Below are 24,716 nucleotides of genomic sequence, written 5' to 3'. Positions count from 1 at the left end.
CATAAGTCAAATGTTCCACTATACCAACCTTGTCCTACTCATCAAGAAAGTGTAGTACTAGAGATTAGGGGTGCTGAGCATTATGGAGTTCCCACTGAATTCCTGATGTGGCTTATTGACTGCACAAAAGAGTCTGTCAAATTATTGTCTTGGAATTTTGCAGGGATAATAGACAAACTAAATGATCTTGAACGGGAATCCTTTGTTAACTGTCAACATACATCCTCCTGCAGGAGACCTGGGTGAAAGAGTCGATTCTCAGATTAGGGTTCCTTTCCTTTTCAATGAAGGCGCTTCCATCAAGTGCTAGGACAGCGTCTGGAAGTCTGCTAGTATGGTTAAAAAAGTATGTGTATACTAGCACCAAGGTAATACCTATCACATGTGAAGACATTTTGGGCTCATTAACTTCTTGTGGTGCTGCTGCTAACTTTAGGCATATTGTTATTTTTAACATCTATATCTGCTCTCTCCCCCATAATCTTTACTCAAACTCAACTGAACAGATGATTGCGATGTTCGACCATTTACAACCTACTTGGTCCAAAATAGTTGCTGGCAATTGTACTGCAGTCGTTATTAGGGAACCCTTGTCTACTTTAGTAAGCAACGTTAACATAGTTTTTGAGGTGCCTCTCTTAATAGTCAGTTCCACTTCTAGGCAAACTAAGGTTACTGAGCAATTCACAGGCATCTTAGTAACATATGGTCTCAGAGCAGCGCATTGTCTAAATCATCTTTGAAAAGGGGGCCTCTATTCCAGCAACATAGATTACATTTTTTTTATATCAATCTTTGGCACTACATGGTGGACATGGAGGTGGTACCAAGAATAGATAGTTACCACAAATCTCTCAATGCATAGTTGTAAAGTGAACTTTTTTCTAAATAGCCAAATGAAACAAAAAATCTCAGTAAATCCGATTCTCTCCACAAATAATCGCAGGAGCATTAAATGAGTCATAATTACTAGGAATGACACAACTTTGAGTTACATTTACCAGACCTTCATGAGATTATTGAGCCTTTATGAATTAATAGACACCAATCTGATTAGCTTTGTTTCTGTCTACTGGGAGCTGGAGGACAAACTAAAACTGTACTTCCCTATAGAGGGACGAAGGAGCCGCTCTCTGGGGAACCACCCTATTTGCTTTACTGCAGAATATAGAGCATCCAAAGTAACATTTTTCAAAGCAGTTAAGAAGGGAGGGCGCAGAGCAATAATAGAGACAAAAAAGTCCTCTAAGGTAATACTATTCAGCTGTAGAGAATTGTGAGAGGATACTCACTGTGACGATCTTGCTAAAACCATCATAACAAAAATATAAAGGCTTTTTGGAAAATCATAGCCAATGGATGCCAGTCCATAGACATTCAACTTGATGCTGTGGTGCAACCAGAACTGTGGGTATGGCATTTGATTGAGTTGAATGGGGAGGTGGTAATGGAGCATGGTGTCCTGATAGTAAGACCAGAACCACTCGAATAGATTCATAGTCTAATATAAATGAAGATCACTTCCCAAGTTTCAGGCTGGCCGAAACTGAACAGGCTTTGCACCCAATGACGAGGAAAAAAAGCACTAGGGTCATATGGCATCCAGGGGGACTTGTATTTGTCGGAGCCTGCAGTGAGGGCTCCTTACATAAACACTCTTAGCGATGTGATCCTGTAAGGTAACGATATCCCCCCATCTTGGCGGGGAACTAATATTGTCCCAATCTTCAAGAAGAGGAGGTGAGAACTCTTTTTCAATTATAAATGGATGAGTCTGATTGACTGCAGCCAAAAGATTTTTTGTAGACAAGTCCTCATAAGACTTTTTGCATGGATCTCTGATCACCATGTCCTCTCAGACTTCCAAGACAGGTTTTGAGGCCAGATCCATACTTTGGACCAAATGTTCTGCTTCAAAACAATATGTCGAAAATATGTTGATTTGAGATGGGACCACTTATATGTGGTCTTCATGGATTTGAGAGCTGCTTTTGAGCTGTTCCCTAGAGAAAATGTTTGTAGGGTCCTCAAGAATTAGGGTGTGCGGGGTGACCTATTAAGGAGTTTACTCTCCATGCAGAAATCTATGCACAGGTCAGGTGGCACATGGATGGAGATTGCACGCCAAGAATTCCAATTAAGATTGGTGTAAGGCAGGGGTGCGTTTTGGCCCCCATGCTCTTTCGTTTGTATATTAACGGTGAGGTGGAGGGGCTAGTAAATTGCAATAATGACACACTGAAATCAGTGGACACTAATACTCAAGAATTGATAACATGCTTCTGCTCTCCAGAACACCCCTGCAGGATTAGCGGCTTGGATTTAAATGCTGCAAAATCCAAATCATGGCAATCAGGCCCCATTGTTCTTTTAGGGGTAAGGTGTCAGTGAAGGGCACCCCCATAGAACAAGTAAAAGGCTTTGACTATTTGGAGCGTAGAGTAACTGAGAACTGTTCCAAGGCTCTGTAGATTGTAAAAGGTAAGTCCATTTAAAATATAGGGCACCAGTGACCTTAAGAAAGCTCAAGGCAACCTTTACGGTAACATTTCACCAGTACGAGAAGTTTATAGAGCCACAGCCATTGCTGGGGCTACTTATGGTGTAGAGTTTTGGGGTAATGGTGACACCACGCCTCTCGTGCTTGAGAAAATTATTTTATTCATTGTTCAACATGACAGCAAGCACTCCTTTAGTACCCATTTGTTTTGACTTAGCACTAAACAAAGTTGATTCACTAAGACTGATTGTAAAATACTGGATACGCCATTGGACAACAGCTGAATTAGCCCCTTACCCTGATGCCTTAATTGAACTTATCAAGCTAAACGGAAAGTATCCGTATCCCATGGCTTAGCAAAATTAAACATCTATGCACCTTCCTCAAATTGGAGAAGTATGTCATTCCCCAATGACAAAGGGCAAAGATATAGTTGGTAAAGAGAAGAAAAGCTTTTGTGAGTGTAAGTGAATCAGATTTTTAATTATCAAAAAGAGGGGATTCTCACTGCAAAATTTGTGTCACAAAAAGTACCCCCAGTGTTGAGCCTTTCATAAACAGGATCAGGGGAGTGATGGCAAAAACATGTCAATTAATTTTAGATTTGGTAATCTTCCTCTCAACACATTTATTGCTAAATGGGCTAAGGATACCACTGCATCTGACTATTGTCACTTCTGTCAGATGTTACATGAGTCAGAGGAACATCTCTTATTCTTTTGCCCAGGATATCAGACTCCAAGAAAGAGGTGGATTGCCCCTATTTGTAGATCTTTGGGATTCACATTTTTGGGAGGCTGCTAGGCTTATGAGGTGTGACAACGTGGAACAACTTGTTTTTGCTACTTCTAGGTGCCTACATTGGGCTTGCAGAATTAGATCTGGGAAGCTTGACAAAATACCTGGCAACTCAACCCAGAGCTCCATGTTATAGTGTCCCACCTCACTTTATACGTTATCTGTATGCTATCTCATTTATAAAGTTGCTTGCCCACTGCCATCTGAGTTAGAAGAATGCTGTTTTTTCCTTCCCAGGTCACCAGATCCTAGTTAGGGGTGGATGTTTGCTTATGTGAAACTACATGTACTTTTTAATTCAATGTTATATGTTCAGTTTAAGATTTTAATTGCATTCAATTTATGATAGTAAAGAATATGAAAGATTTTTTTTTTTTATCATGGACACCTTGGACATTGTATTATAACTGGTGATACATGCTTCTATAGAATTTTTTTATATGAATTTTATTGTGTGTTACTTTAATGGTTTCTACAAACCAAAATAAAGTACTACAGAATAGACGACGGAGAGGCGTTACCAAAAGGCTGTGTATGTATAAATGTATATTTGTGTGTCTGTTTAGTATACATATATTAGGAACGCATGAATCTGGCAAGACAGCTACCTGTGGAACATACCTAAATAACAGAGCAGTGAATACATGATAGTTTTAGAGGAAGCAATTGGGACCTGACCGGTTTGTAATAATTTGTATCACCTTGCAGTATTTAATTTGTTCATAAAGTTGAAATGTCCTTTGTTGGATTCTCCTGTTGCATTTGTTTTATTATTTTTTCTTTCAGAACAGACATGCAACAGTTCATCATTTATGTGTAAGAATGCCAGATGTATTCCAGAAGCAGTTCTTTGTGACACACGCGATGATTGTGGAGATGGCTCTGATGAAACAGGATGCCATGTGAATGAGTGTCTAAGCAAAAAAGTAAGCGGCTGTTCACAAGACTGTCATGATCTTCCTGTTGGGTATAAGGTGAGTGGTTGAAATTTGCTAATGAATTTCTGATATGCAAATGACACCTGACCAGCAGTAAGGCTGGCGGCCGCTAGTTCGTAACTAATTAGACTAAATCTGAGCACAACTTTTTTGTTAGTGAGAGAGAAAGAGATGGGAAATTGCCAGAAATTAATAGACCACTTTGATGTTGAATCAAATAGTCCTACTTCTAATGAGTAAGCTCAAGATTTCCACAACTATTTACCCAAGATACCCCAGATTAACACAGTTTATAAAAATATTGTTCTTCCATTTGTTTCTATTGATAAAATATCTGTTAAATATGTCATTGATGCTGTAAGCTTTAGATTCATCTACCTCATGTTACTATACCTGGGTCCTTATTATGGAAACCTTTGATCACTCAGAATGCAAAGGTGTTAGACATTTATGAAGACAGTTGTCCATGAAGAAACTCCTGTTACATGTATCAATAGCCAGGCCAGCTCTCCACTGGGTAAAGGTAATAGATTGTATCATAAGTGAATGTTTCTAAGAGGCATCTCAATGTCTTAATGGTTGTAGGAAAGTGCCCCCTTTTGTAAGGTCACCCCCCACTTTTTACCCCCAATGCTGATGTGTATGACTCTTTTAGTGCACTGGGAGTCTGGTAACCATGCCCCGGTGCCTGTGCCCTTGCCCTAAATTGTTATGTTGACTTCTGGATTATGACAGGTGTCAGTAGCCTTTGCTTGGTACTGGCTTTCATGGTAGCAGTATACTTGGCATGGGAGGCAGACCCCATGACCAAGGACAAGTTAGGCCCACTGACCCTGCTCGTCATGGTGGGGTTGCTCAAGTGTTGGGTGACCTCTGTAGATAAGCGAGGTGTCGCCCTAGCAAAGGTAGAGTTAGGAGAGATGGGCACCTCAACAGCCAAACTAAAAGGGGAGGAAGAGAAAGACAAATATGTAGTGAAGGTTCAGTTTAAAATGGGTCCTATTCAGGGCCAAAGATGATAATTTAGTCATTGATCATCTCATTACTGGATTATTGCGCTATTTTGTGTTTAAAATACGTTATTTAAATAATCATATAAAAATACTAGAGTTTTAATAATGCATAACCGAATAACAATATAATAGTGTAACAATAAAACAAATAAAGATTTTAGGAATTTATTGTGGGAAAAGCAAGGAATAGCGGAAAAGGAGAATTTAAGATAAATGAATGTAATATAAACAAAAGACAACATCTTCATACTTAAAATTGCATTAAATGGAAGTTATGAGTAAATCACTATTATTCAGGATAACAATAACATACATAAATTGAAAATAAAATGGAATGAAAGAGAGACAAAATGTTCATGGTGGATGAAAATGTTGCTGTCATTATACAATTTGTATTAGTTCTAAGATTAGTTCTATTCACAAGAAAAATAGTTAAAGATCATTGATGCACATATAAAGTATCTAATTTTATGATGATATAAAACATTATCCCACCATGCTTTATATGATAATTTAGAAGAGCATTTCCAATTATAGGCAAGGGGGTCATAATCCCCAGGGCGGTGCTGCCTGTAGCGCTGCCCGGGTGGATTAGGACCACCAGTACTGCCAGCTCCTCCTGTGGAGGTAAACTGGTGGTGCTGGTGGTTCGACCGTGGTTCAACTGCCACAGTTGTAATGTGGCGCTCAGACTGCTGCCAAAACAGTCCGACCACCCCTTTGACAGTGGTCAGACCGCCACCTTGTCCCTGGCGGTCTGAATGACCCCCAAAGTACCAATTGATTCTGTCAAATTGCTTTCTCTGCATCAATGGTTGCTGTGCTAGTTGTGTTTTGATAAAAGGGGCTTTGCTAAGTACATTAAGAAACAGTCTGGTGTTATCAGATGCCAATCTACGTTTTATAAAGCCCAACTGTTCCTTCCCAATGAGAGGTGGAAGAAAAGTTTCTAACCTTAATGCTAAGAGCTTTGCAAATATGTTATAGTCTACATTGCTCAATTAGATGGGTCTTTAGTTTTTACATAAGCTCAACTCAGTCCAAGAATCCTATGATTAGGAAAGGAACAGTTGGCCCACCAAATTCCTTGTACCATCAGGCTTTAATGACACAAACTGCACACAAAACATTTTGGCAACACTGTAGCCTTTGTCAAGTTACAGGGTACTTTTATGCTTCCACAATAAAACCACCAAGGTTGATGGATATAGAAGTAATACTACAGCCCCAAGCTCACAAATACCAAGCAATGGTGACAAAACCATTTTAAGTCATGATCTTAAAAGACAAAAAATATACATAAGAATTAAAATAAACAATATCAACATGAAGAACACTACATCAGCAGATACCTGCAATATTGTCATCATGTCCTAAAATAAAGGAGTCAATGAGACCTTTGTCAATATTATTAAGCTATTACTCATTTCATTGTAAATGGAGTGTCCAGAACCCCATGTGCAAAGTGCTGAAAGTGCAAAATCATATATCCCAAAGTGTCACTACAAAAGGTTTTTGTTACCTAAGGTCAAACCATGACTGGGTATATGAGATACATTTGTTAAACCACTGAGAAAGCACTCTCAATGACAAGATCCAGTGGGCATTTCCAATTATAATGTGCGATCACGATGTCTATATACATATTATCCATTCTTAATTTGCTTAGAAATCAAACATAATAATTAATTTAAATCCAACAATCCAAAGAAATTGCAACATCTGAACAAGATACCTTGGTAAATTCCCTAATGTTGGGCTTCCAAATGTAACACTTATTCCCAAATATGTGTTGCTCCTCAGCCCACCGTTAAGACATCCAGTTTGCTTTAATACCCTTGTCTGTACATGGCGTAAGCCATACTGATCAATAAATCATCCACTATTTACTTCAGTTGGCTAACCTTCACAATCCCCACATGTATGTGTATGTCTAAAGTGCTCCAGTGGGACTAAATACTGTACAATACAAAGACAATCATAGTATAAATGGGAATCATGTAAAGGTTTGTTGGTAATTCAAATACCACTGTGTGCTTGTAATTCCTCTTTCCCATTCAAACCAAATAGAAATTTGGAGTTCAACCTGATAATATATCAGGTTTCTGTTACTCTCAGCTCCCCCTCTCTGTGTCACCACCCCAAATATTTTTCTCCACTTTGTTAGTCCCAAAATATGTGAAGAGATCACTCTTACTTTTATGATATCCGTAGAAATGCCTCACTACTGGATAGTTTGGATCATTATTAGTAATGGCTTGCTTGTGTTCTAAAATTCTCCTTTTTATCTGTAGTTTTGTACTTCCAAAATACCTTAGTTTACATGGGCATTCCAAAACGTACACCACAAAATCAGTCATACACATGATATATTTATTAATAATCTGTTTCCTGTCTGTAAGTAAATGAAAGGGATTGCAATTCTTGCTGCCACTACAGGCTGTACATGCCCCACATTTGTAAAAACCAGGCTTGGGAGTTAACAAAAATGTTCTTAAAGGGGAAGTGTAGCTGTGTACCACCATATCTTTTAACGAGTTTGGCTTCCTATACGTGATCACAGGGACATCTCTCATATATTTACCGATAAATAGATCAGCTTTAATTTATTTCCAATGTTTGTTGATGAGATTTCTGATCTTGTATGACCATTTGATGAAAGTGGTGATGAACCTGGGGGTGTGGGTCGGCTCAAGCGTCTCTCCAATGGGGATTATGTGCAAATAATGCCTTCTCTTGTGTGACATGTTTGATTTTATCTGCAGCTTGAGTAAGAATTTTCGATGGATAACCCCTCTGCAAAAACCTTTTCACTTTATTTTGTGAAGTCCCTTTCATTACTGCAGTTAAGCCTAGCCTTATGCAGATCGACATGAATCCCAGTGCGGCGGACCGCCCAGGTCAAGTGGCCATCTTGAGTGGGATCCAAGCCAGGCCCCCCCATTATTGCACTATTTTGTATTTGGTTACTACTGGCTATGTGAAAAAGAGACTTCATTTTATCCAGAATATGGCAGCCAGGCTGCTATTCCAGACACTGAGACCTGACTCTGTGTCTCAGTGGTTCTGCATTTTACACTGGCTCAAGATTCAAGGCACTATGTGTGCCCCACTGAATCTTCAATAAGATAGGCATAAGTAGCCCATGTCTATTGCTTAATTTCCACCACCTGACTAGAATGTTACTGTCTACAGCACTAAATCTAGCTGCGATTCCATGCCTGTGTCTTGGTTCCTAGGGTTTGGAATATGCCCCATGTTCACCTTAGGAATACGTCTAATCATTTCAGTTTTAGAAAACAGCTGAAGACCTTGTTGTTTTTAGGCAGGCAAACTTGATTCTTGGCTGATGCAGCAAGTGCTCTGGGAAGCCCTTTGTCTGGGCATCCATGCACAGTATAAATACCTACAACTTAGCATAGCAAAATGTTTTGTTGCATGGAAGATGTTCTACTCTGGAGTCACATGGATCACAGGGTTGTTTGAAGCAAAGCATTACCCACATTAAGATGCCAGCATTATACCATGTTTGGTGGTTAAGACTTATTCAATTAATCTTTTCATCACAAGGTAACATAAGTAAAGTCCCTTGCCACAGAGATATCATCTCAGAGCTATCAAATGGTGTCTATTTTCATGTGGTTCATGTGCTTTTTCACTGATGTTCAGTGGTCTTGTTGCAGATGAAGGGGATATTCACCCGATGTAATGCTTTCTTGAAATATTTTTTACCCCAAAGAATAAATAGATAATTTTATAGCAACATTTCATTTTGCCTTAAGTCCATCTCTACCACACTGTACCTTTCCTCCTAATCCTCTGGCATACTAAACCTGGTTTTATTGGCTGGAGAGCCCACAATTTTACCAAAGAGGTAACTGTTCTTTCATTTTACTTACAGAGTCTATGTTACTGAGTTTTTACTTTGCTCCGGGCACGCCCTAGTTGTATTTTCAATAGACCATGGGCTTTATTAGTATGACAAGTGGGTCATTATCTGTCTCCTTAACTCTGTTGCCTTCCTTTTGGACATGCCCCTAGCAGGAAAGTCTTGCTTTCACTGCTCTGGGCATAGTTTCTGACATTACTACACCTGTAAATCACCTGTTGAGTTTCTGTGTGTCCAATTAATTTATTTTTGTGGCACAAAGGATTTTTGTTATCTATTGTCCCCTTGACGCTAATAGCAGTCCAATCTCTGGGAAATATGGCAGAACACAAAGACCTCAAAAAGGAGGGCACGGGCAGCCTGAAGAGAGCCAAACAAGCCCCCTTAATTCCAGAATCACCAGTTAAAGACAAACAAGAGACCCACTCCCCCCCTGGAAGGGATCATTAAAAAAAAGTGGCTGATGTCCAGAGCACGAAGAATAACACTGATATCCTGCAAGTGGAAGTGTCTACGATAAGGAGAGACATTCAGAAACTGAACCTAAGTGTCAAGAATGAAAAAATATGGATAAACATTACAGAGGACTGGGTTAAAGCTCAGTCCAAACAACTGCACAAAAATGACTCTGTGTTAGCATCTCTCAGATGCAAACTCACTGAACCGGAGGACTGCAATAGGAGGGGTAACCTTAGGGTCTTTGGACTTCTGGAGGGCAAAGAAGACAAGGTGCCTTTCTGGAAGAATGGATCCCGTTGACCCTAGGTATCTTGTTTAACAAGGGCTTTGTACTTGAGAGAGCTCACAGAGTACCTAACTTCAGAACAAAGAATATGTTATCATCACATGCCATGATCTTCAGGCCTTTATGTTACCAACACTCTGAGCTCATCTTAGTGCAAATGAGAAAGATTAAATCACTGTCCTGGCAGGGCGCCAAGGTCTCTTTTTCTCAACACTATGCTATGGATCCTGTCTGTAGAAGGAAGGGCTTTCTGGCACTCAAGAAATCACTGCTGGACAGAGTGATTCAACACACTTTCATTGGCCCATCCAAATTTTAAATAATATACAAAGGCAAGACTCACGTGTCCCTGGAACCCACAAAATTAATGACTTTCTTGGAGGAGTTCCAGGGTGGCTCTGGCTGACCCCATAGCCAAGATTTAGCCTGCAGTTCAATCCAATTACTACTGTTGCTCTTTGGGCCATGTTTCCTCTAAGTGATATACTCCCATGATGTTACACGTACCTACATGCTCTCACTCTGAAATACTCAGAGTCATCCCTTCTTCTTTCCCAATATGTTTTATAGTCCCTATTTAGTATTATCATTACTTACACTTTGCAGCTCCGTGTTTCATAACAGCAGTCCCACATGTTCCTAGAATCGACAGAAGTAATGACTTTATGGAACAACATCCTACAGTCACAACTGCAGGACCTCCAGAAAGCCCAATTTGTTCCCCCAGCCAGACATTAACATGCAGATCAAACCAGTTACTCCTGCAGCCCTTTGGGCCTGGTTCTTTGTTAGTGTGTTTTTTAGCCATGCCATACATGTTACTGTATGCTACTACATGTCACTACATGTTGGTTTATGCTCTTGCTCTGCAAATTTCAGGGTCCATTCAGCTGTGTGTTTGTGTTCTTTCAACCTTGTTTACAGCAGCATTGCTGAAGACCCTTGGTCTATCCCTTAAAGTGCATTGCCACAAGTCAAAACTAAGTTACATCTTAGCTCCCATAGGCTGGATATGCTTACTCTACTTCCCCAGCTCACTCACAAGAGTGAGTGTTACTTGTGTATGCACATCAACTATTGTTACAGATATTTTAGAAATCTGTTTTCTTTGCTAGTTTAACGGCCAGCTGAGCTGTGTTCCTCACTTGCTCTATATATTGCTCAATATGGCAGGCCTGAGCCCCCCTCCTGCTTCTTATGTGTGATATCCATTGCCCAGTATCCAATATCTTACCTCTTAGAGACCTTCCATCTCTAGTAGAGGTCTTGTACATTACTATATTTGATAGTTTTCATCTTTCTCTGCATCTTTTCTGTCTGGCTTGTCTACGTTACCTGAATCATGTCCCGGCTTTAAATTCCCTTTAACCATGTCACTAAAATTAGGCTCACTCCACGACATGTTCACCAGGGGTTTCCACCATTGAGATGGATGACCAACGTACCCCAACACTCAAGATTGTTTCCCTCAATACCTAATAACTGAATCACCATGTGAAACATAGGAAACGTTCTGAATAATGGCTAAAAAGCAGCTTGGTTTTCCTACAGGAAACCAAGATTGAATACAAAGAAGCACTGCTCCTCCACTCTGGTTGGGTTTCTGATATTGCCTGCTCTGCAGCAATCTTTAAAGTCAACAGTGTGATCACTCTGATCTCCAAAACTCTGGTCCCTCGATCATCTCATCAGCTGATTACACACCTCCAGAATGGAACTACTGAATTCTGTGCAGTAAACATCTATGCTCCCACCACAGACATTCCTGAATTCTGGGAAAACGTACCTACAAAACTCTCACTTTTTCCTTGCAATGCCTAGATTGTCCTAGGTAGTGAATTCAACCTGCTGATGGATGCCACCTTAGATTGACAATCTGCCTTCAGATATAGGCCTACCAAGGCCCACAACGTGATGCATGCCCTATGTACAAATCATCGTCTATCCCACATCTGGAGGTTGTACAACCTGTCTGGAGGAGTTTTTACCTTCTCCCCACCACACAACACCTGTTCAAGTATTTATTATCTCCTGATGGCCCCTCTCTACCTCATAATAAATCCTCTGCATCTATAGAACCTATCACAATTTTTGACCACACTGCTAATTCAATAACTTTACAGATCCTCCCCACGCAATCTACGGAAAATATCTGGAGCATGAACACAAAGGTTGTGTAAGACAAGGTCACTGTGAATGACCTACACAAAGAACTAGCCCAATTCATTCAGGAAGGCAAAAACTCAACAAACTCCCCAATAATACTTCATGACACTCTGAAATGCCTTTTTAGAAGTCAAGTCATTAGCAGCATGTCCTGGAAAAAGTAAGTCATTAAAGTAACTCTAGACATTAGAATCTGCAATTGAGGCCAAATAATGGACATACAGGCAAGCTAATGACCCTTCAAACATGGCAGCATTGAAATAACTCAGATATGAATTTAATGCCACCATTAGTGAAATAGCTTATCTATGGGCACATGCCTATAAGGGCAAATAATTGTTTTGCTTAAGTAAGGCCAGTAGATCACTTGTGGCATACCTGAAGTTCAAACACAACTCCAGTCTCATCAAGAGTATCAAAGATGAGCAAGGGAAGTTACAAACATCAACAGATGAAATTCTGAAAGTGTTTAAAAATGTTATACCAAACTATACACGCAGACCTTACCTACTCCCAAGGATGCCTGTCTAGAATTTCTCCAAAACTTCCAAATAAAACACATTTCTATCAACTAGCAACTATCCCTAAGAAGCCCGATTAACAGAAACAAGATCAGACTTGCTATAAATAGTATCCCAATGCGTAAAGCACCAGGACTTAATGGTCTCCTCATTACCTTCTATAAAACCTTTGCTCCCACGATTATAGAACCACTAGAATCTGCCCTGAACCATTTTCCTTCCTCTAGTTCAGTGTCGGGTTCTGCCTCTGAAACCAACATTGTGGTCATTCCCAAAGATTGTAAAGATCACTCTCACCCTTAAAATTCTAGACCCATCTCCCTTATAAACATGGAGGCAAAGATGTATACAAACATCCTTGCTGAGCATCTTGCTCCCGATTCCCAAACTGCTTCACTGCACCCAGACAGGCTTTATCAAAGTCCACCCAGCCTGCAACAACATCTGCTTATTTTCCTATGCGATTAAAAAAGCTTCCAGTTGACGATCCACACCAGCAGCAGCTGTGTACTTAGATGCAGAGAAGGCCTTTGATAAGGTTTCCTGGCAATACCTAGAATATCCTTTATCCAGATGCAACGTAGGTGACCCCATTGTCAGAGTGACAATGGTCTTATACTCAGCTTGAATTTTAATTAATGGTACCATATTAGAACAATGAACCCTACAACAGGACACCTAACAAGGCTGCCCATTATCTCTTTTACCTTTCCTTTTGGCTATTGATCCCATTCTAGGAATATTAAACGAGTCCATGGCCATCCTAGGCATACAATTCGGTGACATATCTTACAAAACTGCTGTGTATGCATATTACACATTAGTATTTATGGGATCCCCGAATTTAGCTATTCCAGTGATCCTGGATATTATAGATCATTTTTCCTGCTTTTTGGGTTAATTCTTAAACAAGGATAAAACAGAGATCTAGGCATCCAATGCCATCTCTTCATTTTTAGCTCCTCAAACTTCCAATGTACATCTAATATTAAATACCTCAGCATCTGGTTTTGCGATGATCTCTCAGAATCGGTTGCCATCAGTCTCCCAAACATATCTCATGGTAGGGAAGACTTGAAACTATGAAAGTGTTGTCACTGATCAATTTTCTGTCTATTATGCTCCCTGACTGCCTGTCCCCTGACTTTTTCCTTAAAGCTGACAGGATGGTCTCAGAATTCCTCTGGAGCAAGAAAACAACAAGAATCTGTCTTTAAAAAAACTGAGAGTTCCCTCCAAGATAGGAAGATGCAACTTCCCTAATTGGAAATCTACCAAACAGCATATCTGACTGTGTAATGTGTGTGCTGATTCGAGACTGAATCTTCTAGAAAACCTGCAAGGCTTGATGTGGAAATATCAATTAGTCACCCATTCACCTTAGAAGCAACCTGACTATGACTCATCAAATCTACCCACACTCCAAGAACATCTTTAGAGACCCAATTGTAGCCCTACTGTCACTGGATACATCACTGCCATCTAACATACACAAATCATTTTCCCTAATAATAAAATAAAAAACCCAGTTCAGATCACAAACTCAACATCCATCATTCCAACATGGACAGGCAAAGACATCTCATTAGTAGCAAACATTTACAGGGACTTAAACCACTAACGTTCACAGACCTAGACAGTAAGCGTTGACCTTCAAATATGGACTATTATGATTTCCTACAGACCAAAGAAAAAGTGACACATAAGTATTACAAAGGAAGGTTATGCTTGGCAAAATTCTGCCCAGGTCGAATAGGTGGTTTTAAAGCTGCGTTCTTTCCCTGGTCTACTTAGGGGTGGTACAAAATTATTTACCTTACGGGACCAGGATACACATTTGTACCATTTACTAGCAACATATAGATATGTTAAATATGCCAATTAGGAGTGTAGCCAGTATTGACATGTTTGAGCAGTTAGAGCTCATGCACTAGGGCCTGGTAAGGAGGAACCCAGTGCCCAGAGTAAAAAAAACAGCAGCATCAGACAAGAGAAATGGGGGTAATACTCCAGAGACAGGAAATATCCTGCAACTGTTTTTTAAATACTTGGATTGCAGGACATTTCATGTTTGAATGGTGCATTAACAAGTCTCATGCCTATATTACATACTTATATCTGCACTGCAGACATTTGATTAAATGCAAAGCATATAATGGTTTATGTATTTCCTGAACAAGACTCACCTTCAGACTTTTTGAACTTTGAGCAGGGAGATTAGGACTCTCCAAGAAATATGACTATTATTACTTTCATTGTACCGTTCAATCATAAATGTGTAAGACACAATTAATTCAAGTACTCTTAGATTATGTTTGAGAGGTGTATTTTGTCATATAACTTCACTCTTTAACAAAGTTTCATATGATCACTATCCACCACACACTCTGAATTAAAAATGAAACAGTTCCTTTTATTTTTTGGTCTTCCCCTGTGCTACTCATTCAATTTTTTAATGAATGATATCTCTCAGAACAGCTTTGTACTGTACTGTACTGTAAAAGGAAGAAGAACCAATTGTACCTTGAAATAAAATACATGTGGCTCAAATTACACATTTCAGTTTGTTTGTAGGTTTGGGGTGTCTTGCTTCACTTTTTACAATTTAGCCTGAGACTTTAGTACTGCCCTTGGTTAATTTATGTGTCAAATGTATCACAGTCAGTAAATCGTTAAGGGTGAGTATGAAATTAAAAGTATCCCACTAGAGTGCTTTAGAGTTACATTAGTACTACAGCAGTTATCCTGAATACTTCTATCTCATCAATAGGGCATGAGTCATTGAAACATGTGCAAATGACAATTAACGTTACTTAATGAGAAGAAACCAAAAATGCATATTTTAGCACAATTTACAAGAAATACCACAAATTACATGAAGTCATGTGTTCCAAACAACAATGTATTTTGCTCTATGATTCTGGGAAGTGTACTTTCCAGAAAGTCTGCATTTTCTAGATCTTAGAAGGGAAGTAAGCAGGCATCTGCAGCCCCTGCAGCACAATTAGGCACTCAGACATTCATGAAGGCCCACCTCTTCTGAGTGCTCCCATTCCACCTAGGACCAATGAATATCAGCGAGATATGGGAGACTCTGAGGCCCCTCTTGACATTGCTGTAGAGGCACTTCAATGCATTTTTTTCCTCCCTCGCTCTGCTTCCTTTGGAGATATTATATTATCTTAGAGGCAATTCAAAGAGGGCTGCAAGGGCAAAGAAAGATGGATGTTTGCATAGTTCAGTGAGTCTTAAAGCACTTGGATGACTGAATGCTGACAGATTGGCAGAGAACATGATGCACAATATGCTGAATGAAAGGTGGACAACCAGGCAACAGCATTTTCTATGTGGTGATCATTGCTGATCAGCATTCTTTTAAGAGTCATACACCTCTCTCACGTGCCTCATTCGCTTTGCTTGGAGCATTGGAGATTTTATCAGATACTGTGTCTTGGGATTGGTAATGCATAATTGTGGCCGTATCGTCTTATGTTACAGAAGTAACTTGACAACGCAATTGACAGCATATATATTGCGTGCCTTAATGATACTAAGGTAAAGTGGAACATCCAAATCATATTTTGAAGGTGCGCTCAAAGTAGAAGACTAGAGAAAACTACATGCATGTGTTCTAATGTTTGACTTTAGTTTGCCAAATTGTAGTACTCCTTCAAAAAAATCAATGTATTTTTAGTTATTTTGCTTTAGTGAAACTGCATATATTCATGCTTCATTTATAGATTGTCACTCAGTTATAGTTCTAAGATGCACTTATAATCATGTATCTCAAATGTGCACTGACAGTTTTATCAAGTTAGCATAGCCAAAGGCCTTAAGCATTTAGGCCTTCATTACAACCCTGGCGGTCGGTGTTAAAGCGTCGGAAAGACCGCCAACAGGTCGGCAGTAAAAAAGATGGAATTATGACCGTGGCGGAACCCACCAACATAGACATCCACTTTAACACTCCGACCGCCACGGCGGTACAAACAAACAGCATGGCGGTCACCGCCAACAGACAGGCGGAAGACAAAGTACCGCCCACACCATTATGAGAGGCAAATCCGCCACCTTTTCCGGGGCAGATTCAACGCAAACAAAAACACGACGGAAACAGGGCTTGGAAGGGAAAACTCTCACCTCTACACACCCCACGAGGAAACAGGACGCCATGGAGCCGGAACTCCAAATTCTCCCTGCAATAGTCTTCCTTCTCCTCTACCGGGAGCACGACCGACGGCGGCCAAGACCACGGTGAGTACTGCACCTACAACACAGGGGAGGGGGGATGGAAAAGAGAGAGACACACACACGCAACACCCCACCCTCACCCTCACACACAACACACACACCAATACATGCTGAAACGTTACATTTCCCCCCCAACCCCCTCTGGAAGAACGCAAGGACAAAAGGAAATGATTTGAACGATTGTAATCATGAAAAATCCATTACTCAAAAATATATATACACTATTAACAAATATATACACCAAGAATTCAAGTCCATGTACTGCAACTACATAGTCCGTGGACCACTGGGCCCAAAATGCATGGGCGAGGCCCACACAAGATACCCAATCCAAATGGAGAGAACACTGTAGGGGCATCAGATCGAAATAAAACAGGCACCTCAGGGGGAATGGAAGGGGGGGGCACCTCAGCCGGATGAGTGCATGACGCCAGCTCCACGAGGGGGCTCCATGCCCATGGATGTATCCTGGGGAGTGCAAAGCCACAGTCTCTCAATTCTCTCCAGTGGGTGGTTTGCCCCCTGCTTTATCCTGGGGAGTGAAAAGCCACAGGGGCATATTTATACTCTGTTTGCGCCGAATGTGCGTCAAAACCCTGCCCCATATTTAAACACTGACGCCGGACCCCGCGGATGTCAAAATTCCACCTTGTGCGTCATATTTTTGGAGCGGGAAACTGCCTTGCGTTAATGATATGCAAGGTAGGCGTTCCCGCCCAAAAAATGACTTTAAGGCCTGTGCACCTTATTTATACCAGCGTCATTTTGACTCACAGGAGAGGGTGGCCTTAAAAAACGGCGCGCAGCCTGTTGTGCGCTGTTTTTTAACTCAGGGTCAGGGCAGGCGTTAAGGGATCTGTGGGCTCGGAAGGAGTCCAGCGGTTCCCTCCCCTGCCCCCAGGGACACCTCCTGCCACCCTCACCCACCCCTGGAGGACACCCATGGATGGGGGGACCCATCCAAGGTAAGTAAAGGTAAGTTCAGGTAAGTTTTTTTAAAGTTGGCATAGGGGGCCTAATTTGGGGCCCCCTACATGCCACTATGCCCAATGACCATGCCCAGGGTACAGAAGTCCCCTGGGCATGGCCATTGGGCAAGAGGGCATGACTCCTGTCTTTGCTAAGACAGGAGTCATGTCAATGGGGATTGTGCGTCAAAAACAATGGCGCAAGTCCGGTTTGAGGCCTGATTTTTGCCTCAGACCTGACTTGCACCATTTATTGACGCTCAACCCCCATTTTCCCCTATGCCGGCGATGCCTGGTGTGTGTCATTTTTTTTTACTCAGACCAGTCCGCAGCGCCGGCTAACGTCATTCCTTAAATAAGGCTCCCGCATGGCTCGTTGGAATGGCATTAGCCGGCGGTAAAACTTTTGACGCACAACTGCGTTGGGGCAGTGGTGCGTCAAAAAGTATAAATATGGCCCACAGTCTCATAAGTCTCTCCAGTGGCTGGTTTGCCCACTGCTTTATCCTGGGGAGTGCAAAGCCACAGTCTCTCAAGTCTCTCCAGTGGGTGGTTTGCCCACTGCTTTATCCTGGGGAGTGCAAACCACAGTCTCACAAGTCTCTCCAGTGGGTGGTTTGCCCACTGCTTTATCCTGGGGAGTGCAAAGCCACAGTCTCTGAAGTGGATAACAGTTTACACTGGTTCTGGAGGGGGCTATGTGCCCAGAGTTCTTCATCCTGCCAAGGACTGAGGTAGTGGATGCCTTTCTACACTGGTTCTGGAGGGGGCTTTGTGTCCAGAGTGCTTCATCCTGGCAAGGACTGAGGTAGTGGATGCCTTTCTCCACTGGTTCTGGAGGGGGCTTTGTGCACAGAGTGCTTCATCCTGCCAAGGACAGAGGCAGTGGATGCCTTTCTCCACTGGTTCTGGAGGGGGCTATGTGCCCAGAGTGCTTTATCCTGCCAAGGACTGAGGTAGTGGATGTGACACTCCACTAATGGTGGGGCAACATGGAAGCTGTCCAGGCCCCTGGAACTGACCACCAGGGGGTGGCAGCCATGTCTACAGTGGTGCCACTGGCACAGGATGTGGCGTGGCCGTCGGCTGTGCTGGCGGCAGGCTCAGTAGGGGCGGTGCTTACGGCGGTCATTGGGCAGCAGTGCTGGTGGCGGCCTCACTGAGCTTGCTGCTGGTGGTGGTGTCCGGAGCGGCGGTGCTGGTGGGGGGCTCACAGAGCTTGCTGCTGGCGGTGGTGTCCTGAGCGGCGGTGCTGGTGGCGGCCTCACTGAGCTTGCTGCTGCTGAAGGGCACAGTGTCTGTGGTGCAGGTGAAGGGCACATTATCCTGGGTGCTGGCGGCGGTGCCCGTGGCAGCGGTGCATGTGGCGGTGCCAGAGCCGGTCTTGTCTGCCGTGCAGGTTGGCGGAGACTTGCCTTTCTGTCTCTGGCCCTTCCCCACCTTGGTTGGTGGCGCAGCTGTCTTGCCACTCCCAACTGTTGTCCTGGCTGAGCCCTTGACGGCAGGTGTTTTGGCCTTCTCCCTCTGGGATGTAGGCAACTTCTTTTGTTTTGGAGGTGGGGGTATGTCCTTGGCCTCGCTCCTTGGGACACTGGCTGCCCTGCTGCTTGGCACACTCCAGAAGCCGGTTACTGCTGGCAACACTGTTCCCGTTGATGTGGTGGCAGAGGTGCTGGGTTGGGACCTAGAATGGCGGGCCCTAGGGGACAGAAGGGGTGGGGGAGCTGAAGTGAAGAGGTCAAGGTTTGACAGGAAAAGTTTTTTAGACACACTGGGACGGGTAGATGGAGGGGGTTTGGGAGTGGAGGTAGAGGTAGTGGTTGTAGGAGGTGTTCGATTGCTGACTTTGGGTGAAGGTGCATGGGCTGGAGGCTGTTGTGAGGTGGATGGCTGCTGGGTGGGTGTGTGATTGCGTTTATGTAGTTTGGGAGGAGGGCTCACAGACACACTGGGAGAGGACACAGGGGATGTGTGAATTGTAGTGGGGTGGTGAGTGCACGTGAGCGGTGTGTGGTGATGGGCGTGCTGGTGATGGATGTAGTGGCTGAAGATGTCGTGCGTGCAGGTGTGGGTGGAGACGTGACAGGGAGGGAGGAGGGAGACGTGGAGGAGGGAGACGCAGTGGAGGCAGTGGATGTTGGTATGTGTGAATGGGTATGATGCTTTTGTGAGTGCCTGTGGTGCTTATGTTTGCCAGAGCTACCCTTGTGTGTTGAGGTGTGTGGATGCTGGTCTGATGGTGTGCTTGGGATAGGCTGATGTACTGGAGATTGGGTATGGGTGGAGGAAGTTGGAGGGGGGAGGTTGGACACAGGGACAATGGCTGCCATCAGTGCTGAGGCCAGAGTCTGAAATGCTCGCTGCTGGGCTGCCTGGCCAGAATGAATGCCCTCCAGGTATGCATTTGCCTGTTGCAACTGCCTCTCTACACCCTGGATGGCATTCAGAATGGTAGACTGCCCAACAGTGAGGGATCTGAGGAGGTCAATGGCCTCCTTACTGAGGGCAGGAGGGCTGACTGGTGGCAGTACCTGAGGTGCCTGGGGCGAAGGAGATGCCCACCCTCCTGGGTGAGCGGCCACAGGGCACATGCTGAGGGGCTGCGGGGAGGGCGGTGCTGGTAGGGGGGGTGGTGGCTGTGCCTGTAGATGCGGTGGGCACAGAGGGGCCCCCACCGCAAGGAAGCTCCCAATAGAGGAGGAGTAGGTGTCGCTGGTCTCAGCTCCAGTCCCCGCCGTGGAGCTCCCCTCGCCCTCCGTCCCACTGGTGAATTCTGAGTCCGCAGTCTCGCCCTCTGTGGCCATGTGGGATGCAGCTCCCTCTTGCGCCGGTGGCACAGCTCCTCCGTCTGATGATGCTAATGCACACAAGAACAGGGAGAGCACAAAGAGGGGGGAAAGAAAGTAGAAAGACATGTTCAGTGCATGCAATACCGCTACCGTTGGAGGACACTACAGACACAGCAGCCCTCTACACTACGCCATGCACTTTGAGTTCCCTAATTGATCACAGGGACATGGGGTACAAGGCCTATGCACGATTGCTGCACACATGGAAGTCACAGGAGCCTGACTAGGTGTAGTTGGCTCTTACCACTGGTAGGGATGGGGTGTCACTGAGCCTGCCTCACAAAGGGTCCTTACCTACAAGGCTCGCCCTTGCCTAGGGGAATCCACAGCCCATCTCCCCCACCCAGAAACCTCCAATGCACGCTGAATCAGATGGTTGTGAGTGTACTCCAGATACGCCACCGCCAGGATCTGGAACATCAGGGGGGTCATGGTGCGACGGGCACCCCTCCCACGTTGGGGGCCATCCCCAGCTGGGCCTCCGCCGTCTTCTTGCTCCAGCGACGAATGTCCTCCCATCTTTTACAGCAGTGGGTGCTCCGTCTGTGGTGGACCTCCAGGGCCCGGACATCCTTGGCGATGGCACGCCAAATATCCTTCTTCTGGTGGGCGCTGACCTACAGGAATAGTACAGGGGAAAAGGTACAACATTAACCGTCCGGACCGTCACAGTCATTGGCCCACGTTCCCACCCTTGCCCTGACGCACATACACTCACCGTCGTATCATGCATGCCTCATTCCCCCCCAATCTCCCATCCACACCACTCCAAACAGGCATTGCCCATACTGCATCCTCACAGTGTACTCACCTGTTTATCTGGAGGAACGTAGAGTAGCGTGTCCTGGGGAGGACCCCATCCACTAGTTTCTCCCTTTCCCCAGACACTTGAGCCATTGTCGCTTCCAGACTGAGGTCACAGCAGTACTTGCAGTGTAGGTCCTCTCCTGTCGAAGATCAGGTATCAAGTGAGTGAACAGACAGAAAATGGCGGTCAAGTCAGTGTACCGTCACTGCCGGCGTACATCGTCATTGGCTCCTCAGACCCATAGGGTGCAATGTCAACCAATGCAGGATTGCGCTGCGGCCTTCGACCGCCTACCGCGATGGTTTACAAAGCCAGCGCAGTTACCTCATATACCCTTGTCCTACATTACAGGTCAGGCAGCCGCCATTTCAGGGGGCCACATGGCATTAATTTTACATGCGTCACATATATCTAGGCCTTGCATACACACAGAGACAGGCACACAGCGGATTGACAAATGTGTGCAATAAAGTTGTTTATTTCGTACCTCAGTGTTGGCTGACCCTCTGCTCGCTGTTCTCATCCATAGAGCATGTCCACTGGAGCAGGTGATGAGATGGCAGCATCCTCCCGTGTACAGACCGCTGGTGGACCTGTCGACAATGGAAAAGCAACATGTAATTGTCACCTACAGACTTGATCGTGCCACAATCCAGGAACTGTGTGCCCAGTTGGAGCCAGACCTGATGTCAGCTATCCGCCATCCCACAGGAAGCCCCCCTCTAGTGCAGGTCCTGTCAGTGCTCCATTTCCTGGCAAGTGGGTCTTTTCAAACTACAGTGGCCATTGCATCAGGGATGTCCCAGCCAATATTCTCTAACGTGTTGTCCAGAGTGTTGTCTGCCCTGCTGAAACACATGCGCAGCTACATCGTTTTCCCTCAGGTGGAGGATTTGCCTACAGTGAAAGGTGACTTCTATGCCCTGGGACATATCCCCAACATCCTAGGTGCCATTGATGGGACACATGTGGCCTTGGTCCCTCCCCCACAGGAGTGAACAGGTGTACAGATACCAGAGGAGTTACCATTCTATGAATGTGCAGTTGGTGTGTTTGGCCGACAAGTACATCTCCCATGTGAACGTCAAGTTTCCTGGCTCAGAGCATGAAGCTTACATTCTGAGGAATAGCAGCATCCCTTATGTGATGGGGCAACTCCAGAGGCACCATGTGTGGCTATTAGGTGAGGACATGGACCCTATACAGTGTGAATAGTTGTCTGGGTCTGGAGTTGTCCCTAAGGGTTAGTGTGTGTTTAACAGTTGTCCCTCAACATTTGCAGGTGACTCTGGCTACCCCAAACTGTCATGGCTACTAACCCCAGTGAGGAATGGCAGGACAAGGGCAGAAGAACGCTACAATGAGGCACATCGGCGAAGTAGGAGGGTTATAGAGAGGACCTTCGGCCTCCTGAAGGCCAGGTTCCGATGCCTCCATATGACAGGTGGTTCCCTATACTACTCACCAAAGAAGGTGTGCCAGATCATCGTGGCCTGTCGTATGCTGCACAACTTGGCTTTGTGATGACAGGTGCCTTTTCTGCAGGAGGATGGTCCTGAAGGAGGTGTTGTGGCAGCTGTGGAGCCTGTGGACATTGAAGAAGAGGAGGCAGAAGAAGAGGACATAGACAACAGAAACACCGTGATCCATCAATACTTCCAGTGAGACACAGGTAAGAAGACATCACTGCCTCCTTCATCTGATAAAATTGTTCTACCTCTCATCTGTCTGTCACTTTCACCCAGTGTATGGACCCTGACCTGTCACTTTGCCTTTCCATTTCACAGATGTGGGCCCCACTGTGTGACCTCTGCTATGTTACCTCATGGACTAGAGCTGTGTGACATTGGTATGTTGACAATACAATGGACATTGCTATTTCCCGCAGTTATTGCAAATACACAATTGTGAAAGCACAGACTGACTCCAGAATGTTTTGTGATTTAAGGGTGTTTATTTAAGTGCTAAATAGTGGAGGGGGTTGTAAAATTGTAAAATGGTCAGGGGTGATGGTGGGGGAATGTCCATGGCAGAGTCCAGTCTATTAGTCTCACAGGTGCATTGTCCAAAGGGGCATAGGAAGTGGAGTTAGGGCACTATAAGGATGGACAGGGTGACAAAGTGGAACAGAAGGATGACATTCAGGGTGGTCTCATTTCTTGGCAGGGGTCTTGGCATTGGTCTCTGTCTTTGGCCTGGATCTCAGGGACCGCTTGCGGGGTGGTTCTCCATCTGCAGGGGGGGGGGGTTGCTGGTGTCGTGGTCCTGTGGTGGTGCCTCCTGTCCAGTAGCGCCGGCGGAGCTGGTGGGCAGTTCATCGGCCAGGCTAGTGTCAGGGGCCCCTTGTTGTGCTACTGTTTCCCTCCTGGAGTTCACAAGGTCCTTCAGCACCCCTACAATGGTGCCCAGGGTGGTATTGATGGATTTGAGTTCCTCCCTGAACCCCAAATACTGTTCCTCCTGCAGCCGCTGGGTCTTCTGAAACTTGGCCAGTACCGTTGCCATTGTCTCGTAGGAATGATGGTAGGCTCCCATGATGTTGGAGAGGGCCTCGTGGAGAGTGGTTTCCCTGGGCCTGTCCTCCCCCTATCGCACAGCAGCCCTCCCAGTTCCCCGGTTTTCCTGGGCCTCTGTCCCCTGAACCGTGTGCCTGCTACTACTGCCCCCAGGTCCCTGCTGTTCTTGGGGTGGTGGGTTAGCCTGGGTTCCCTGTAGTGGTGGACACACTGCTGCTTGACGTGTCCTGGGGACAGAGGTATGGGCCTGCTGGGTGGGTACTGTGCTGTTGTTTCCTGAGGGGGAGGCTCTGTGGTGGCCTGTCACTGTATGAGGGGAACCAACTGTCCTGAGGTCCCAGATGGGCCGGGCTGGTCATCTAGATCCAGTTTGACAGAGCTGCTGTCATCACTGTGGGCCTCTTCTGTGGGGGGAGTGGACATGTCTGGAACTTCCTGTCCGGTGACGTTGGGTAGGGGTCCTGCAGGGGTGTAAAGGCATGATTATTGCATCTGTGTGTGCCATGGTGTGCAATGGGTGTGTGACCCTGTACCCCAATTTTTACATTCTTGTCTAGGACCTTGTGTGATAATTGTTTAGGGGTCTGTGTGGGTATGTGTAGTGGACATGCATTGGTGATGGGTGTCCATGCTTTGTTGTTGCATGCAGGGCTTGGTGTTGGGATGTGTGGTTTGTGATAGTGGGACATATGTGAGGAGTTGGAGTGATGGGGGTGAGGGCGAGGGTGGGGTATGTGTTAGCATGCAGGTAGGG

The 24,716-nt window shown here is 44.6% G+C and overlaps 1 protein-coding gene across 1 annotated transcript in view; it reads left to right on the top strand.

Annotated features, from left to right (window-relative positions):
- LRP1B (LDL receptor related protein 1B) overlaps positions 1–24,716 on the top strand; it is a 4,500,992-nt gene that overhangs the window by 3,731,009 nt on the left and 745,267 nt on the right. Inside the window, exon 55 of the mRNA XM_069225083.1 lies at positions 4,085–4,272. Within this exon, the coding sequence (XP_069081184.1) occupies positions 4,085–4,272 (188 nt within the window). The remainder of the gene's footprint in view (positions 1–4,084; positions 4,273–24,716) is intronic.

The sequence above is a fragment of the Pleurodeles waltl genome, chromosome 3_1 (genome assembly GCF_031143425.1).
Source record: "Pleurodeles waltl isolate 20211129_DDA chromosome 3_1, aPleWal1.hap1.20221129, whole genome shotgun sequence".
Lineage (NCBI taxonomy): Eukaryota > Metazoa > Chordata > Amphibia > Caudata > Salamandridae > Pleurodeles > Pleurodeles waltl.
Note: the sequence above shows the minus strand (reverse complement) of the source record. Positions and strands in the feature narration are given on the sequence as shown.